Source organism: Sciurus vulgaris (assembly GCF_902686455.1).
Source record: "Sciurus vulgaris genome assembly, chromosome: 12".
NCBI lineage: Eukaryota > Metazoa > Chordata > Mammalia > Rodentia > Sciuridae > Sciurus > Sciurus vulgaris.
Genome location: NC_136473.1, coordinates 18,757,848 through 18,772,474, shown reverse-complemented (window position 1 = coordinate 18,772,474; position 14,627 = coordinate 18,757,848). Strand labels below are relative to the sequence as shown.

At 40.7% G+C, this 14,627-nt stretch overlaps 2 protein-coding genes across 4 annotated transcripts in view; both read right to left on the bottom strand.

Annotated features, from left to right (window-relative positions):
* The window catches only part of SEC61A2 (SEC61 translocon subunit alpha 2), a 28,210-nt gene extending 23,554 nt beyond the window's left edge, over nt 1-4,656 (bottom strand). The window contains 5 exon segments of the mRNA XM_079106250.1: nt 389-418; nt 420-455; nt 1,756-1,757; nt 1,760-1,822; nt 4,532-4,656. Coding sequence (XP_078962376.1) covers nt 389-418; nt 420-455; nt 1,756-1,757; nt 1,760-1,822; nt 4,532-4,538 — 138 coding nt within the window. The 5' untranslated portion in view covers nt 4,539-4,656.
* A 2,052-nt stretch (nt 4,657-6,708) lies between these two features.
* DHTKD1 (dehydrogenase E1 and transketolase domain containing 1) overlaps nt 6,709-14,627 on the bottom strand; it is a 63,409-nt gene continuing 55,490 nt past the window's right edge. For all 3 annotated transcript variants that reach the window (XM_079106201.1, XM_079106202.1, XM_079106200.1), the window contains 4 exons: nt 12,260-12,342; nt 11,621-11,790; nt 9,107-9,192; nt 6,709-8,095 (listed from right to left, as the gene is read on the bottom strand). In XM_079106201.1, the coding sequence (XP_078962327.1) occupies nt 7,991-8,095; nt 9,107-9,192; nt 11,621-11,790; nt 12,260-12,342 (444 nt within the window). In that variant the 3' untranslated portion in view covers nt 6,709-7,990. The remainder of the gene's footprint in view (nt 8,096-9,106; nt 9,193-11,620; nt 11,791-12,259; nt 12,343-14,627) is intronic.

The window sequence follows — 14,627 nt, the reverse complement described above, 5'->3', positions numbered from 1 at the left end:
AGAACAAGACAGCCGCTTTGGGGCCAGATGTGGTGGCACATGTCTATAATACCACTACCCCTTAGGAGGCTCAGGCAGGAGGATATTGAGCCAGCCTGGGCAATATAGGAGACCTTGTCTAAGAAAGACAGAATATCACCACTCTCATAATCGAAATAATTTGGATTAGGGCTGCAGGAATAGCTCCATGGGACAGAGTTGTATAGCACTCTTGAGGCCCTGGATTCAATCCCAGCACGATAGAATAATAATAATAATTATTATTATTATTCAGATAAATAGGAATAACAATGCTTAATATAGTTCAATATATTTATTATTTTACTAAAACGACATTTCCCAAACGTAAGCAAGACCTTAGACAACAGTTAATATTATGGTTACATACCTGACAACATACTAAGAAAATGAAGAGAGTTTATAGCAGTCCATAATACCTTCTCTCTAAACTGGATCTGTACAATAAAAACCAAAGAATGATCAATCCAACCAAGAAATACCAAATTTAAAATAAAATCCCCTTAAAGCATAACCAACATTCCACATCATGACATGTTCTTATTAATTACTCTTTAAATGTCCCTTTCACCCCAGTGTGTAGCAGCTAAAATAAACAGCTGAACTTCTCAAACACTGTTCTCTGCTTTTCAAAAAGAAGAGTTAACTATAGGCAGTTTTCACGTGCACTGTAGCATGGTAAATGAAACTGAAAAGGTGGCAGAGCAAAACACAGACCCCAAACATAGGTGCTTCAGTTAACACTGTGCCATGAACACCTGAGATTACCTGTAATGCTTTACAGCTTCATAATATTAAACATGCAGTCTTAGGACAGTCTAAAAACTGTGAAAAGCTAGAGTTTCTTGGGATGTCTTAAATATAGCTGGAGTGACTATTTTTACTATCTCAAATCATCAACACAAATGTACTTCTAAATAAAAGTGACTTAAACAAAAGTTTTTCCAATCTCTTTTTCCATTCCTATGCTGTTAGTTTTAAGAGAAACTGAAAGTTCAAAGAAAAACATGTGGGAACTGGCCAGTTTGGGATTAACAATATTCTGGAATTTAAAAAATCTTAGCTCCAAAAGTACACAATGATAGAAGAATGATCCAATTCAATTATTGTATCTTCTAACTGCATTCCTGTGATTTTTCTTTCCAATGATAAATCAACACATGGCAGGTATATATTTGCACATTATAATTCATTATGTAAACAGTTGTACTCATCAAAACCCACCCCAGCAGACTGGGCCATTTATAGTCCAGCGGATCACATCATAAGGAAGCACAATATATACCCTACACTACAGGAATTATAAAGGATCACTATGGACAGGAGAATGCTGTGTGTTAACTAACAGGCCAAAGACATACTTGGTTTGGAAATGTTAAACTTACAAAACACTTTTTTTTGGTAGTTGTAAATGCACAACATGTCTTTATCTTATGTTTCTCTTAGGCAGTGCTAAGGATCGAACCCAGTGCCTCACACATGCTAGGCAAGTGCTCTGCCACTGAGCTCCAGCTCCAGCCCCAGAACAGTCACTTTTGAAAGCATGAGAAGCCTGTCTAGACTTTAGCAGGCTGATATTGTTTTATTCACTCTTTTTTCTTTTTATTCACTCTTTCAAGGAGGATGAGCAAGACATATTTTTCCCATTTCAACCAAAAAGGACTGGGGAAAATAAATCAAGGTTTAGTAAAATAATTCACTTAGCTACCCAGTATATTACTAAAGTATTATACTTACTTCCTTTCAGGTTTCTGTATTTCTGGTAGAACTGCACAGAAAGGCTTGATAACTTCTAAAAATTTGACTGTTAAAAAAAAAAAAAGTCTATTATAAAGTTTTTTAGAAATGTATCTTTTACAGAAATATAACTATAATTTACCCCATCTGCCCAAATTAAAGAATCATGATGCTCTCCATTTCAAATGAATATAAAAAGGAATCAATATAATTCAAAAGACAAAAGAATCCAAATGGTTTGATGACTAGTCAGCAGAAGCAAGTAATCAAGTATCCTTTCACTATGACTTTACTTCCTCACACTTGTATGCAATTCTTTTCTGTATACAAAAAAGGAATTATCAGAGCATTACTATGTCAAGAAAACAGAAAATGCAGTCTAGTATGGTACCTGCAAGGCAATGCATTATGGAAGAACACACAGATTATATCTAAAAGAGAAGAGGAAGAGAAGAGGATGCCTTCTTCACTGAGGAAAGGAAGGCAGGAAATGGGCTTAACCTGCAGAGCTGACTTACACTGAAGATAACAAAATGTGTTAAATGAAAACATCATGGAATCTACCCCTGTAGTTAATCTTTTTTTTTTTTTTTTTTTTTTTTTCCTTTTCTTTTCTGTAGTTCTAGAGATAGAACCCAGGGTCATGTTCGTGCTAGGCCACTGCTCAACAACTTAGGTAAACCCCAGCCCTATAGTTTTTTTTTTTTCCCCTTACGTAGGGATTGAATCCAGAGCCTTGCACAGGCTAGGCAAACCTACCACTGAGCAATACCCCCAGCTCTAGAGTTAGCACTTTTTTTTGCAGGGGAGGGCAGTACCAGGGATTGAACTCAGGGGCAACTCAACCATGAAGCTACATCCCAGCCCTATTTTGTATGTTATTTAGAGACAGGGTATCATTGAGTTGCTTAGTGCCTCGATTTTGCTGAGGCTGGCTTTGAACTTCAGATCCTCCTGCCTCAGCCTCCTGAGCTGCTGGGATTAGGACGTCTGCCACCCTATAGTTAACTTTTAAAGTACAAAATCTCTACTTCATTTCATTAAGCCACATCTCATTGTTTGGTCATCTGGCCTATTAACAACATCAGAGTATACTTGCTTATGTACAAGAATCAGTTCAGAGAACAATACATTTCATTAGATAGTACTGCTTTCCCAAACTATTATGGTATATAAAAATACGGTTCTTTAAAGATGGACACTGTCAGGACTAGACACATAACAGTGCCAGAGCACTTTCATAGCACATGCAAGGCCCTGGGTTCAAATCCAGCACAGAGGGGGGAAAAAAGATATTGTCCTCAGGATTAATTTAAGTCTTGTTAAATAACTGGAGAATGAAGACAACAGTCTCTTAAGCTTAGTCCTTTGCAGTCAATAATGTACTGAAACACAAGACATAGCAGGTTGTTAAGAGATTTGTTTCTGTATACTAACCTCCTAAAATTGTTTTAAAGCATCTCCGCAGCTGGTGAAAAGTTGACCAGACTATCTTTAAAAAAAAAATTTTTTTAATCTCTTGAAAAGTGGGGCATAGTGGCCTGCACCAGTAATCCAAGCAACTCAGGAGACAGGAGGATCAAGCTCCAGGTCAGCCTTAGAGAGACCCTATCTCAAATTTAAAAATAAAATGGGCTTGGAATATAGCTCACTGGTAGAGGGTCCCTGAGTTCCATACCCAGTACTGGGGAGGGGGAGAAATCAACAGTAGAAAATTCCATCTTGATAGAAGAATTCAGTAATTCCATCATGGGCAGATGTTTGTTACCCAAGTGCCATTGTGGACTGTTTGGAAAGTAAATCTGAATTAGGAAAGCATTCATCGCTAATGTGAAACAAAATCATAACAGCAGGAAACTTCCTAGAATCTCTTTACCTTTACACTTTCCACCTCAATTCAAGCCATTCTCCCCGGATTCTCAGCATTTTATCATCATTTGTATTGGGCTATCATGTTAAGCAATGCCTCTGTATGCCATTTGTCTATCCTTGTGTTGCAGAATTTTATTCCTTAAAGGTAAATTCAAGGCCAAGGGTCTCTTCTACTTCATTTCCAGTCTTCCCCAAATGCCCACTGGTTAGCCGATGGGTGCGCCGCTTGGGTACGCAGTTATTCATTCATGGAACAAACATCAGAACAGCTAGGTTTCAGATCTACGCGAATATACGTGGGACTGAGCGTTTGAGGTGAGGGCAGCCAAAGGATTCCCACAACATGAGGCCTTGTCCCTGAGGCTTACAGGGCCCTACACAGTTCTCAGGAAACGCTACAGAATGACTGGAATGAAGCAGGGAAATGTGCTACCAATCGCACTCCTTTCCTCCCCTAAAACACATGCCATATATCACTTTATTATTTTTTTTTTAACGAGTTAAGGAAACTTATTCATCACAATCAACGAAGGGTGATTCGGGAAGAAAAATACATCTTTCCTAAGCTCCAGAAAAATCACAAGTGGTCCAGGTTTAGCGCGGTGCCTTAATTCCCCGCCCCTAAACGAATGGCCTCCCGGCTCCATCCTCGCTCCTCGCCACCTATCGAGCACCATCCCCGGGCCTCCGGATCCCGGTCCCCGAGGCCGGCCGGGGCGAGGCCTCGCACGCCTGCAGGAGCCTCGGCGGAGGCCCCCGCCCGCGCCCTCCGCAGCCGCCGGTGCAGCCCGCGCATCCTCGGCCCGCGGGCTGGACAACACTGCGGGCGCCGGCCCTATCACCTCCAGCCCCAGCGGGGGCCCGGGCCCCCGGCCAGAGCCCCGCTCCAGTCGCCGCTACTCACTGCCCATGGCGGCGGCTGGGGAGGCCCAGCGGGGCACAGCGGCCTCGGCGCTGCCTTCGCTCGGCTCCCGCGGCTCGGGCCTCGGCACCGGCTCCGGACGCGCTCTGGCCGGCTCCACGCAGGCTCCGCCCCGAGTCACGTGGCCGCGCCCCCGCTCCGCCCGGCCCCGCCCCAGACCGGGCCGGCAGTTGGCCGACGTCCGCCGCGTTGTCATGGTCACCGCCGGCGCTGCGGCGGGGCGGGGCGGGGCGGGCGCTCGGAGGCGGGGATGACCACGCTCGTGGGTGTGTCCCGGTGGGCTGAGGTCTTCCGGAGCTCGGAGGGGCTTTTCGTTTCTGAGCAGGTGTCTCAAACCAGCATGGAGAAAGGACAGTTTCCTAGCCCTCCTGGGCGCTTCTGCTGGTCCCTGATACCTGGGACCAAGCCGCCGAGAGCTTCTATTTCGTTCAGTCTTCTAGTACCTTTTGGTATTTTGTAAAAAACTGTTACACATTGTGTATGATTATAGCTTATGAAACTCCTCCTCTGCCTGGCACTAATGCTCCTTCTCCATCTTCTTCAAAATGAATATGTCAGGATTTGATGTCTCCTGCTGTTCTGCAGTTTCCTGGAGCCACTGTTTTCTGACCCGGTGTGGCATATATTACCAGCTACACTAGCTCTGTTTATCCCTTCTCAAACAGCGTTGTTAGAAATCAGCCCTACCTTGTAATCACTCCTCTGCTTTTGAGTGGCTTTAGGCATTCACAGCTACATGGGTAAAATAAAGATAAAGATACCCACCTCTAAGGGTGTGAAATTTAAAAAATAAACTCTGAGATTGGCACATAGAAGGCCCTCAATTTTATTTTCCTTACTCAAAAAACCTGCTATAAAATCTGCTGAAACAAATTATTTCTAAGGTAACTGAAGACCTATAATCACCAAATCCAAGGATGTGTTCTAATATTCAGATAAATGTCCAAGAAGGAAATTATACATATATGTATGTTTGTGTGCATGCATATACTTATACATACATATGGAGGAAGGAGATAATTTAGACTGGGCTTGCTGCGGTAGTCTCTGCTCTACTTGTGATTGGCCTGAACAGCTCCAGAGCTGGGGACTTGAATTATCAAAAGGCACTCTCACAGAGCCAGTATTTGATGCTGTGGATGAGCTTTAACACCTCCAAATGACTTCTCCATGTGGCCTGGACTTCCTTGCAACATGTCCTTGGAAATGACCCAGTGTCCCTTTCACTGCATCGCATTTGTAGAGGCAGCCAGGAAGGTCTGCTCAACTTCATGGAGGAAGGGAAAGAGATGCCACCTCTAGAAGAGGGAGTGGCAAGGTTCCAGAAAATCCTGTGTGACTCAAATATTGCTGTGGCCATTTTTGGAAAATATAATCAGAATCTCCCATTCTCTGAACTCATTCTTACCTCACTCTACTTTGTATGTCACTTTCATACTTGTGTAATGTCCCTTTACTAACCAGTAAGTTTTGGGAGATGGGACTTGCTTAATTTCTGTATCTACATTATTCTGCAAATAATTGCTTTAAATGCACTTTTTTGTGTGAGGGGCGCTCCACCACGGGCTACAGCCTCAGCCCTTTTAACTTTTTTTAATTTTCAGACAGGGTCTTACTAAATTTCCCAGTTTGGCCTCAAAATTGCAATCTTCCTACCTCAGACTCCTGAGTTACTGGGATTATAGGCATGAGCCACCATGGCCAGCTTAAACGTAGTTTTGACACAAGATTGTCAGCTAATTGCATGAATACAATAAAGATGCACTAAATTGAAAATCTAACAGAAGGTGGGATACCCCTCTTTACTGCCTATATCTGGGATAACTCCATATTTCAAGAGCAAGCCTGGGAGTAAGCTTTGACACACTGAGTAACTTGTGAATTACCCTTCCGTCATTCTTTAGTCTTTCTACTACTACATGCTACCCACTTTTCCTTGACTGACTACCATATGCCGCCTGGTCTACTTCAGGACTATCACTCTACTTTGACCTCTCAAATTCCTTTAGCATATACAATGAGAAAATTTCTCTCTCTGAATATAAAATAGTCTTTTCAAATAGACTATTCATTCACTGATGACCCAGGGCAACCTATTTATCTTTTACTTCTAAGTATTGCTAAGGTCCAAACAATGCCATTCAAGAAACTAAGAGATATGAGGGGGAAAAAAGACATTATTTTTTATTTAAATAGACAACATTAATAATTATTTTCATTAAGTAGAACTTCATAATTTTACTGATTTACATGAGTGGTGCTAAGTTACATGATTTTATAAGACTTGATACAAGAAAAAAGTAGTGAAGGAAACTACTATAGAAATGTTAAATCAATACACTAATACACATATTTAAGGTGTGAGTTATGAATCTGTTGGGGTCAGAACATTGATTCTGAAAGACATTTTCAGTTGCTGGTAAAAGTGGAGAGGGAGTGAATTCATTCTACCCCCAGGATTCCTCAACACTTCTCAGAAAAAGTGTTATGACCCAAGAACAGCAGATGGTAGAGCCTCTGCAGCACCAAGTCAAGTGAATCCACGTAGTTTGCTATTCGGCTATGCTTCCAGTGTTAGATGTAATTTCAGATGGAGGGAGTCAGTTGGTCACAACTAAGAAATCTCCAAGCATGTCCCAAGGACACTGGGAAGGTCCCTCTGTTCAAGTGTTCTTCAAATGCCACAAATAAACATATTGCAGCTGGGACTTTCACAAGCAAAACTGATTAACCAAGAACTGAAATCCCCATCTCAGACACCAAAGTCTGATAGTGTAAGAACAATTGGGGGGTCGGGGATCATGGCAAAATAAACCACAAATCAATATCATTATAGCTAAGACTACTTAATTTAAAACTATACTGTTAGAAGTTCATATAGCCAGAGATTTGTATTTAATAGGACCCAGGTTTAAGGATGATGGGTAGAACCTTGAAGAACACAAATTGGGAATAATTTAGTTTTGCTAGTGGTGATGAAACATTTTATACAAGGGCTAGAAAATAACAGAATGAAAATAATGGTAGTAATAGGACTTTGAAAAAAGAAAAAAAATTATTAAAAGTGAAATGCACCAAACAAACCAAGAGCCAGTTTTGAGGTCATCTATACATAGTTTTAAATTGTAGCTAAAGAACTTTTTCCTCTCTTATACAGATAATGACAGTGGAGTCTGGAATCATCTAGCTAATGACCTAGTTCTCCAGCTCAACTCAGATCTAACCAAAACATAAAGCTATGGATGTAATTTACTAGTCCAATTCATGTATTGACAATAGATGCCCCTGTTTATTAGAGATTAAATTCTGTGCATCAATTCCATTATCTCAGAGGAATACAGACTTTTCATGTTACCTAAAGGAAAGGGGAGAGAAGAGAGGAAGCAGGCCTTCCTTTCTGTAACAGTTTGCTTAAAAAGAAGTAGTATTTCTTAAAATGCATCAGCAAGAAAAGGTCTTGGCGAGGACATCTTCATGCTGCTGCAGGTGAACTGTGCCAATTCCCACTGCAGGTGCTGGCAAAGGGGGTCGGCTCACAAGACGGAGCTGTCATTGAAGGAGAGAAGAGATAAAATGATTTGGACTGGAGCCCTGCCTACTTCCCCCAAGAAAGTACATGTATTTCTCTTAGCTCATTTAACCATAAATCACCTTTCTGGAGAAATAGAGTCAGAGAATAGATTAGAAAGAAATACATCAATACTAACAAATTCTAGGCATGAAAGATGAAATAAGTTTTTTAACTTGTCCTATTATTAAGTAACTATCAGTTGGTGTTAGCTATGGTTTCTTTTTTTTTTAATTTTTTTTTAATTTTTACAGACTGCATTTTGATTAATTGTACACAAGTGGAGTACGACTTTTCATTTCTGCTATGGTTTCTTAATTAGAACTATTTACATGTGAACATGATTTGAGCCTAGCAAGCTAGTATCGAATGAGTGAACTGCATTCCAATCAAAACGGAATAAAAGATAAACAAGTACAATGGCTTGTCACCTTGTTTTTCCCTTCCTAAGGAAAATCAGGAAGTATATCAGCCTTCGACGAATGTCAGCTTTGTAATTGGGTCTTGAACAAGTATAAATTAGGTGTATCATTTTTGTTTTGTTTTGTGGGGGGACTCACTATGTTGCCCAGGTTGGCCTCAAACTCCTGGGCTCAAGTGATCCTCCCACCTCAGCCTCCAGAGGAGCTGGGGCTAAAGTTACAAACCACTGGACCTAGCTAATCCCACATATAAAGCAAGCCCTGCTTCTCCAGGGCTTTGACAACAAAGGCTGAGGGGACTAGTGAGAAAGGGAGTAAATAGGTAAGGGCTTTACATGATATTACAGGTTGTGCATCCTCAATCCAAAACCTGAAATGCTCCAAAATCCAAAACTTTTTAAGCACCAAGTTAGTGTTTTCTTCCAAGGGAATAGTCTAAAATTAGAATTTCTATTTTAGTTTATCTTTAAAGAATTGGACTGGGGATAAGCCCATCTGTCAGATCTCCAGGAAAAATACACACACGTACACTCAAACACACCTCAAACGCTACAAGTAAGCTATTACCTTGCAAGCCAATTGCTTTTCAAATCTTGGAGAAACAAAAAACCACGGACCCATGTTCTGAGGCTCTTCCTGACTCCATACAATATCTACAAAAAAAATCCATTCATTTTAGCACCTCAAGTAAACACATATACCAAAAGCAGGGTGGGGAGAGACAGAGGAATAGATAGATAGACAACCTCAATTAAATATATGCTTTTCTAATACGGCATTGTACTGTTTATCTTTTGTCTGACGAATATGTAATCACACATTCACAACCACAATCATGAACTTATAAAAGTTCACAACACTTTCACAACCACAATCGTGATGCAAATGGTTCTACCAGTGCCCCAAATTTCCTCATCCTGTCCTCTCGTAGTCAGTTCCCCGCCTTCCACTCCCAACCACTGGCAACAGTGGATCTTTTCTCTATCCCTAGGGTTTTACATTTTCCAAGATTATTATATGATTATAAATTATTATATGATTACAAATGGGGCTGGAGTGTAGCTCAATAGTGGAGCACCTGACTAATATGCTCAAGGACCCGGTTCAATCCCCAACACTACAAAACAAAACAAAACAAAACAAAAATAACAAACTGTCATATAATAAATGATTTGGGTGTAGTTCCTTCTAGTCTTTTCTCCCTCTATATGTATATTTATATTTGTATAAATACATAATTGTAAAAGTTCACCTGAATGAATACAGAATTAGAATCCTAGTATATATGGTTTTGTATTCATTTTTCTATCACGCGAAAAGTAAGTACTTTTATATTACTAAATTCTCTTGGAAAGCATGATATTAAAGGCTATGAAATCATCTATTTTAAAAATGTCATGTAAATGGAATCAAACTGTATACAGGTTTTTGAGTCTGGCTTCATTTGTGGGTTACCAGGGATTGAACTCAGGGGTGCTGGACCACTGAGCCACATCCCCAGCTCTATTTTGTATTTTATGTAGAGACAGGGTCTCACTGAGTTGCTTAGCACCTCACTGTTGCTGAGGCTGGCTTTGAACTTGCCATCCTCCTGCCTCAGCCTTCCGCACTTCTGGGATTATAGGTGTGCACCACTGCACCCAGTGGGTCTGTTTTCCCTTAATTAGCAAAATACATTTGTGACTTACACATGTTGTTGTATATACCAATATTCACTCCTTGTGTTGAGTAGTATGATATACAGATGTTTATTGCTGCAGGTGAATTATGTTTATTCATTCACCAAGTGAAGGATATTTTGTTTTTTTTCTAATTTGGGACAATTACTGATAAAGCCACTATAAACACATGCATACACATTTTTCTGTGAATGTGTTTCCATTTCTCCCGGGTAAATATCTAGGAGTGGGATTTCTGGGTCATGTGGTACGTTTAACTTTATAAGAAACTATTTTCATGGTGGCTGTGACAGTTTGCTTTCCCACCAGGAGGAAGGGCCCCCCTGCTTTGCATCCTCATCAGCTCTTGGTATCCTCAATCGATTGTTTTGCTTTGCTTTAATTTTAGCCATCTGATAGGCACACAGCCACATCTTTTATCGGCTTAAGTTCATCTCCCTTACTACTAACGACACTGAGGCTCTTTTCACATGCTTGTTTGCCATCCAGTTCTTTGGAAAAGTGACTTTTCAAGGCTTTTGCACTGTTAGAAAAAAATTGGTTGTTTCTTACCCTTGAGTTCTCAGAGGTCTTCAGATGTTCTAGATAGTCTTGTCAGATACGTATTTGAAAATATTTTCTCTCAGCATATGACTTAACTTGAATTTTCTTCAGAGTGCTTTTCACAATACAAGTTTTTTGTTTTGATAAAGCCCAATTTTTCTTTTATGGAATGTGTTGTGGGTGTCATAACAAAGATATTGTCATCTAACCCAAGGTCACAATGACTTTCTTCTATTTTCTCTTGTTAGTTCTATAGTTTTACATTTAGGTCCATGATCAATTTGGAATTAATTTCTATATAAGGTACCTTCAGACATCAAATATTCCAGCCTTAACTGTGGAAAGGCTTGTCTTTTTTAATTATAGTGTATTTCCCACAAATGATAGTGCAGCATCCATAACCCCCAAACTTTCAATAAATTAGCAGTTTTAGATAACAGGAAGGCAGATTAAGAAGGACACCAAGAGAGACACTAACTCTCATGGTACTTTTTTTTTCATATTCTTGGAGTCCGTGAGATTTGATTTTCTTTTCTTTCTTTTTTGGGAACTAGGGATTGAACCCAGGCATGATTTACCACTGAGCTACATCCCCAGTTATTTTTATTTTTTTTATTTTGAGACAGGGTCTCACTAAGTTTTGCAGGGCCTCACTAAATTGGTGAGGTGGACCTCAAACTTGCCATCCTCCTTCCTCCAGCTCCCAAGGCTCTGGGATTACCGGCATGCACCACTGCACCCCGTGCGATTTGATTTTCTAATAACTCACACTGCCCCACCACCTTTTTAAAATCTGAAATAGTTTGAATCAATTTCAGATATCTGAAAAGCAAAAGCACTAACAAGAACAACTCTTTACCTTTCACGTGTGTGTATTTGCTCATCTCTTGCTGTAACGAATCCAGTGGGAAAGGGCAGAGTTCCTCCATTCGAATGAGGGCAAAGTCATGTTTCTTGGCCCCCAAAGACTCTCTTTGCTTCAGCAGGGCATAGAAATGTTTACCACAGCAGAATATGAGGGTCTTCACCCTGTTGGGGAGAAAAGGAGCAACAGAGTCAGGGAGAAGTGCTCCCAAGAATTGTGTCAGAGGAAAGGTTAGAATTCAGTGGCTCACTGATGAAGCCGTGGGGCTTGGGGACTGGAGTCAGTCATCTGCTGCCTCCCAGGGCAATCCTCTTTAGCCACATATGCCTCTGGAGTTCACTCTTTCATGTACACTCCAACTCCTCCTCCACTGCCTTAAAGAACTTATCTCAGGATAGGGGCTGGGGATGAAGGTCAGAGGTAGAATACTTGCCCAACATGGTAGCATGTTGTGGCCTGGGTCCAACCCCCAGTATCACAAAAAAAAAAAAAAAAAAGAAAAAAAGAAAAAAAGAAAATTTTATCAGGGTAGAGGAGATTTTCATTACTTGGGATTTTCCAACATGAATTAAACTTTCCCATTAACTAAATATCTATCCAAGGGTATGAAAACACAGAAACACATCAAATTACTTTTTTGGGTCCACAGATGAATCACCAATGACCGGTTTGAATGTTGTTCCTGGTGCCATTTCTTGAAGAGTTGACACTGCTGCCTAAGGGAGAGAAAAAAACCATACATGTATCAACCAGAGGAAAAGAGATGCAGCTTTAACTCATAAGAAGGGTTCTTTCCCATAAATAGCCTAGAACTGTGAGTAAGCATACAAACTACCAAAAATGGTATTTTTCCCCAAAATATCACACTAAGGTTATATAAGATTGCCTTTTGTCTATGCCACACTACAGGTGTCATGTAAGTTTTGTTTTGGGGTGGGGGTTTGGTAGCACGGGAGATTGAACTCAGAGCCTTGCATATGTTAGGCAAGCACTCTACCACTGAGCTATAAATCCCATTCCTTTTTGTTTTGTTTTGAGACAGGGTCTTGCTAAATTGTTTGGGATGGCTTTGAACTTGTAATCCTCTTGTCTTAGCATCAAAGTGTCTGGGACTACATAAATGTGCCACCACACTGGGCTACAACAGAATTTTAAGAATTCCCTGACCAAGTTGGCACACACCTATAATCCTAGCTACTCAGGAGGCTGAAGCAAGAGAATCTCAAGTTCAAGGCTATTCTGGGTAACCTAGCAAGACCTTGTCACAAAAAAAAAAAAATGAATAAGGCCAGGGGTTGTAGATCAGTGGTAAAGATCCCATGGGTTTGAGCCTGTTATGGTTTGGATGTGAGGTGCCCCCCAAAACCTTATGTGTGAAATGATGCAAGAAGGTTTGGAGGTGAAACAATTGGGCTATAGCCCTAACCCAATCAGTGAATTAATCCCTGATGGGATTAACTGAGTAGTACCTGGGGCAGGTGAGATGTGGCTGGAGGAAGTGGTTAATTGGGGTGTGGCTTTGGGGCATATATTTGTATCTGGCAAGGGGCGACCCCTCTCTGCTTCTTGATTATCACGTGAGCTGCTTCCCTCTGCCACACACTCTGCCATGATGTTCAGCCTCACCTCAAGCCCCAAGCAATGGAGCCTGCTATCTGTTGATTGAGACTTCTGAAACCGTGAGCCCTTAAATAAACTCTTACTACTCTAAAATTGTGCTCGTCTGGTCTTTTAGTCGTAGCAGCAAAATTAAAATAAAAAAAAAAAAATGCTGACTAAAACAAAGCCCCAGTAGTGCAAGAAATAGCAATAATAACAATATCAATAATTTTAAGAATTAAAATTTCAGGCTGGGTACAGTCATACATGCCTTGTAACCCCAGAGACTCAGGAGGCTGAGGCAGGAAGACAGAAAGTTCAAGGCTAGATGCTGCAATTTAATGAGACCCCATCTCAAAATGAGAAATAAAGAAAAGGCTAGGGATATAGCTCAATGGTAGAGTTCCCCTGGGTTCAATCCCCTGGGTACTAAAAAAAATAAAAATAAAATGTCTAGTAATTCCCTTAATAATATATGTGTTATATATAATATCATTATGATATTACGTTTCAAGGAGCAGGTGACAACCTTGGAGATACAATGAAAATTGGGTCAAAAATCCCAGATATGTGTTTTCTTAAAAATAAATTGTAGTAATTTTACATTTTGTTATACTCCCTTTAAGATTGTTTCAAAAGCCAGGCATGGTGGTACATGCCTGTAATTCCAGTGACTTAGGAGGCTGAGACAGAAGGATCACAAGTTCAAGGCCAGCCTCAGCAATTTAGCAAGACCCTCAGCAACTTAATAGGACCCTGTCTCAAAATAAAAAATAAAAAAGGATTGAGGATATAGCTCAGTGGTAGAGCACCTCTGGATTCAATCCCCAGTATCACAATACAAAACAAAACAAAAAAGGTTGTTTCAGACTATCTGCATCAAAAGAACTCTTCCAGAAGAACTGTGTTAAAGGGATTATTAAAGGAATTGCAGTAACTTTTCACCTCTCTCTCTCTCTCTCTCTCTCTCTCTCTCTCTCTCTCTCTCTCTCTCTCTCTCTTTCCTTTTGTACCAAGAATTGAACCCAGAGGGGCTCAATCACTAAGCCACATCCTCAGCCCTTTTTTGTGTTTTACTGAGAGACAAGGTCTTGTTGAGTTGCTCAGGACTATGTTGCTGAGGCTGGCTTTGAACTCGAGATCCTCCTGCCTCAGCCTCCCAAGTCACTGGGATTACAGGAGTGCATCAGCGCACCCGGTGCATTAACTTTTCTTGAATTCACTGTGATGCTGGGGTGTTTCTAGGCTGCTGAGATCATTGGGTGAAAGAGAATGAGCAGACCTCTACAAACAGCAGACAACAGTGGAAACTGCTTGAAGTACATTTCTTTGGCACTGACTCCTAGGCCTGGGACCAATGTAACAACATCTGCTATCCCAGCTCTTCATTACAATAGAAATG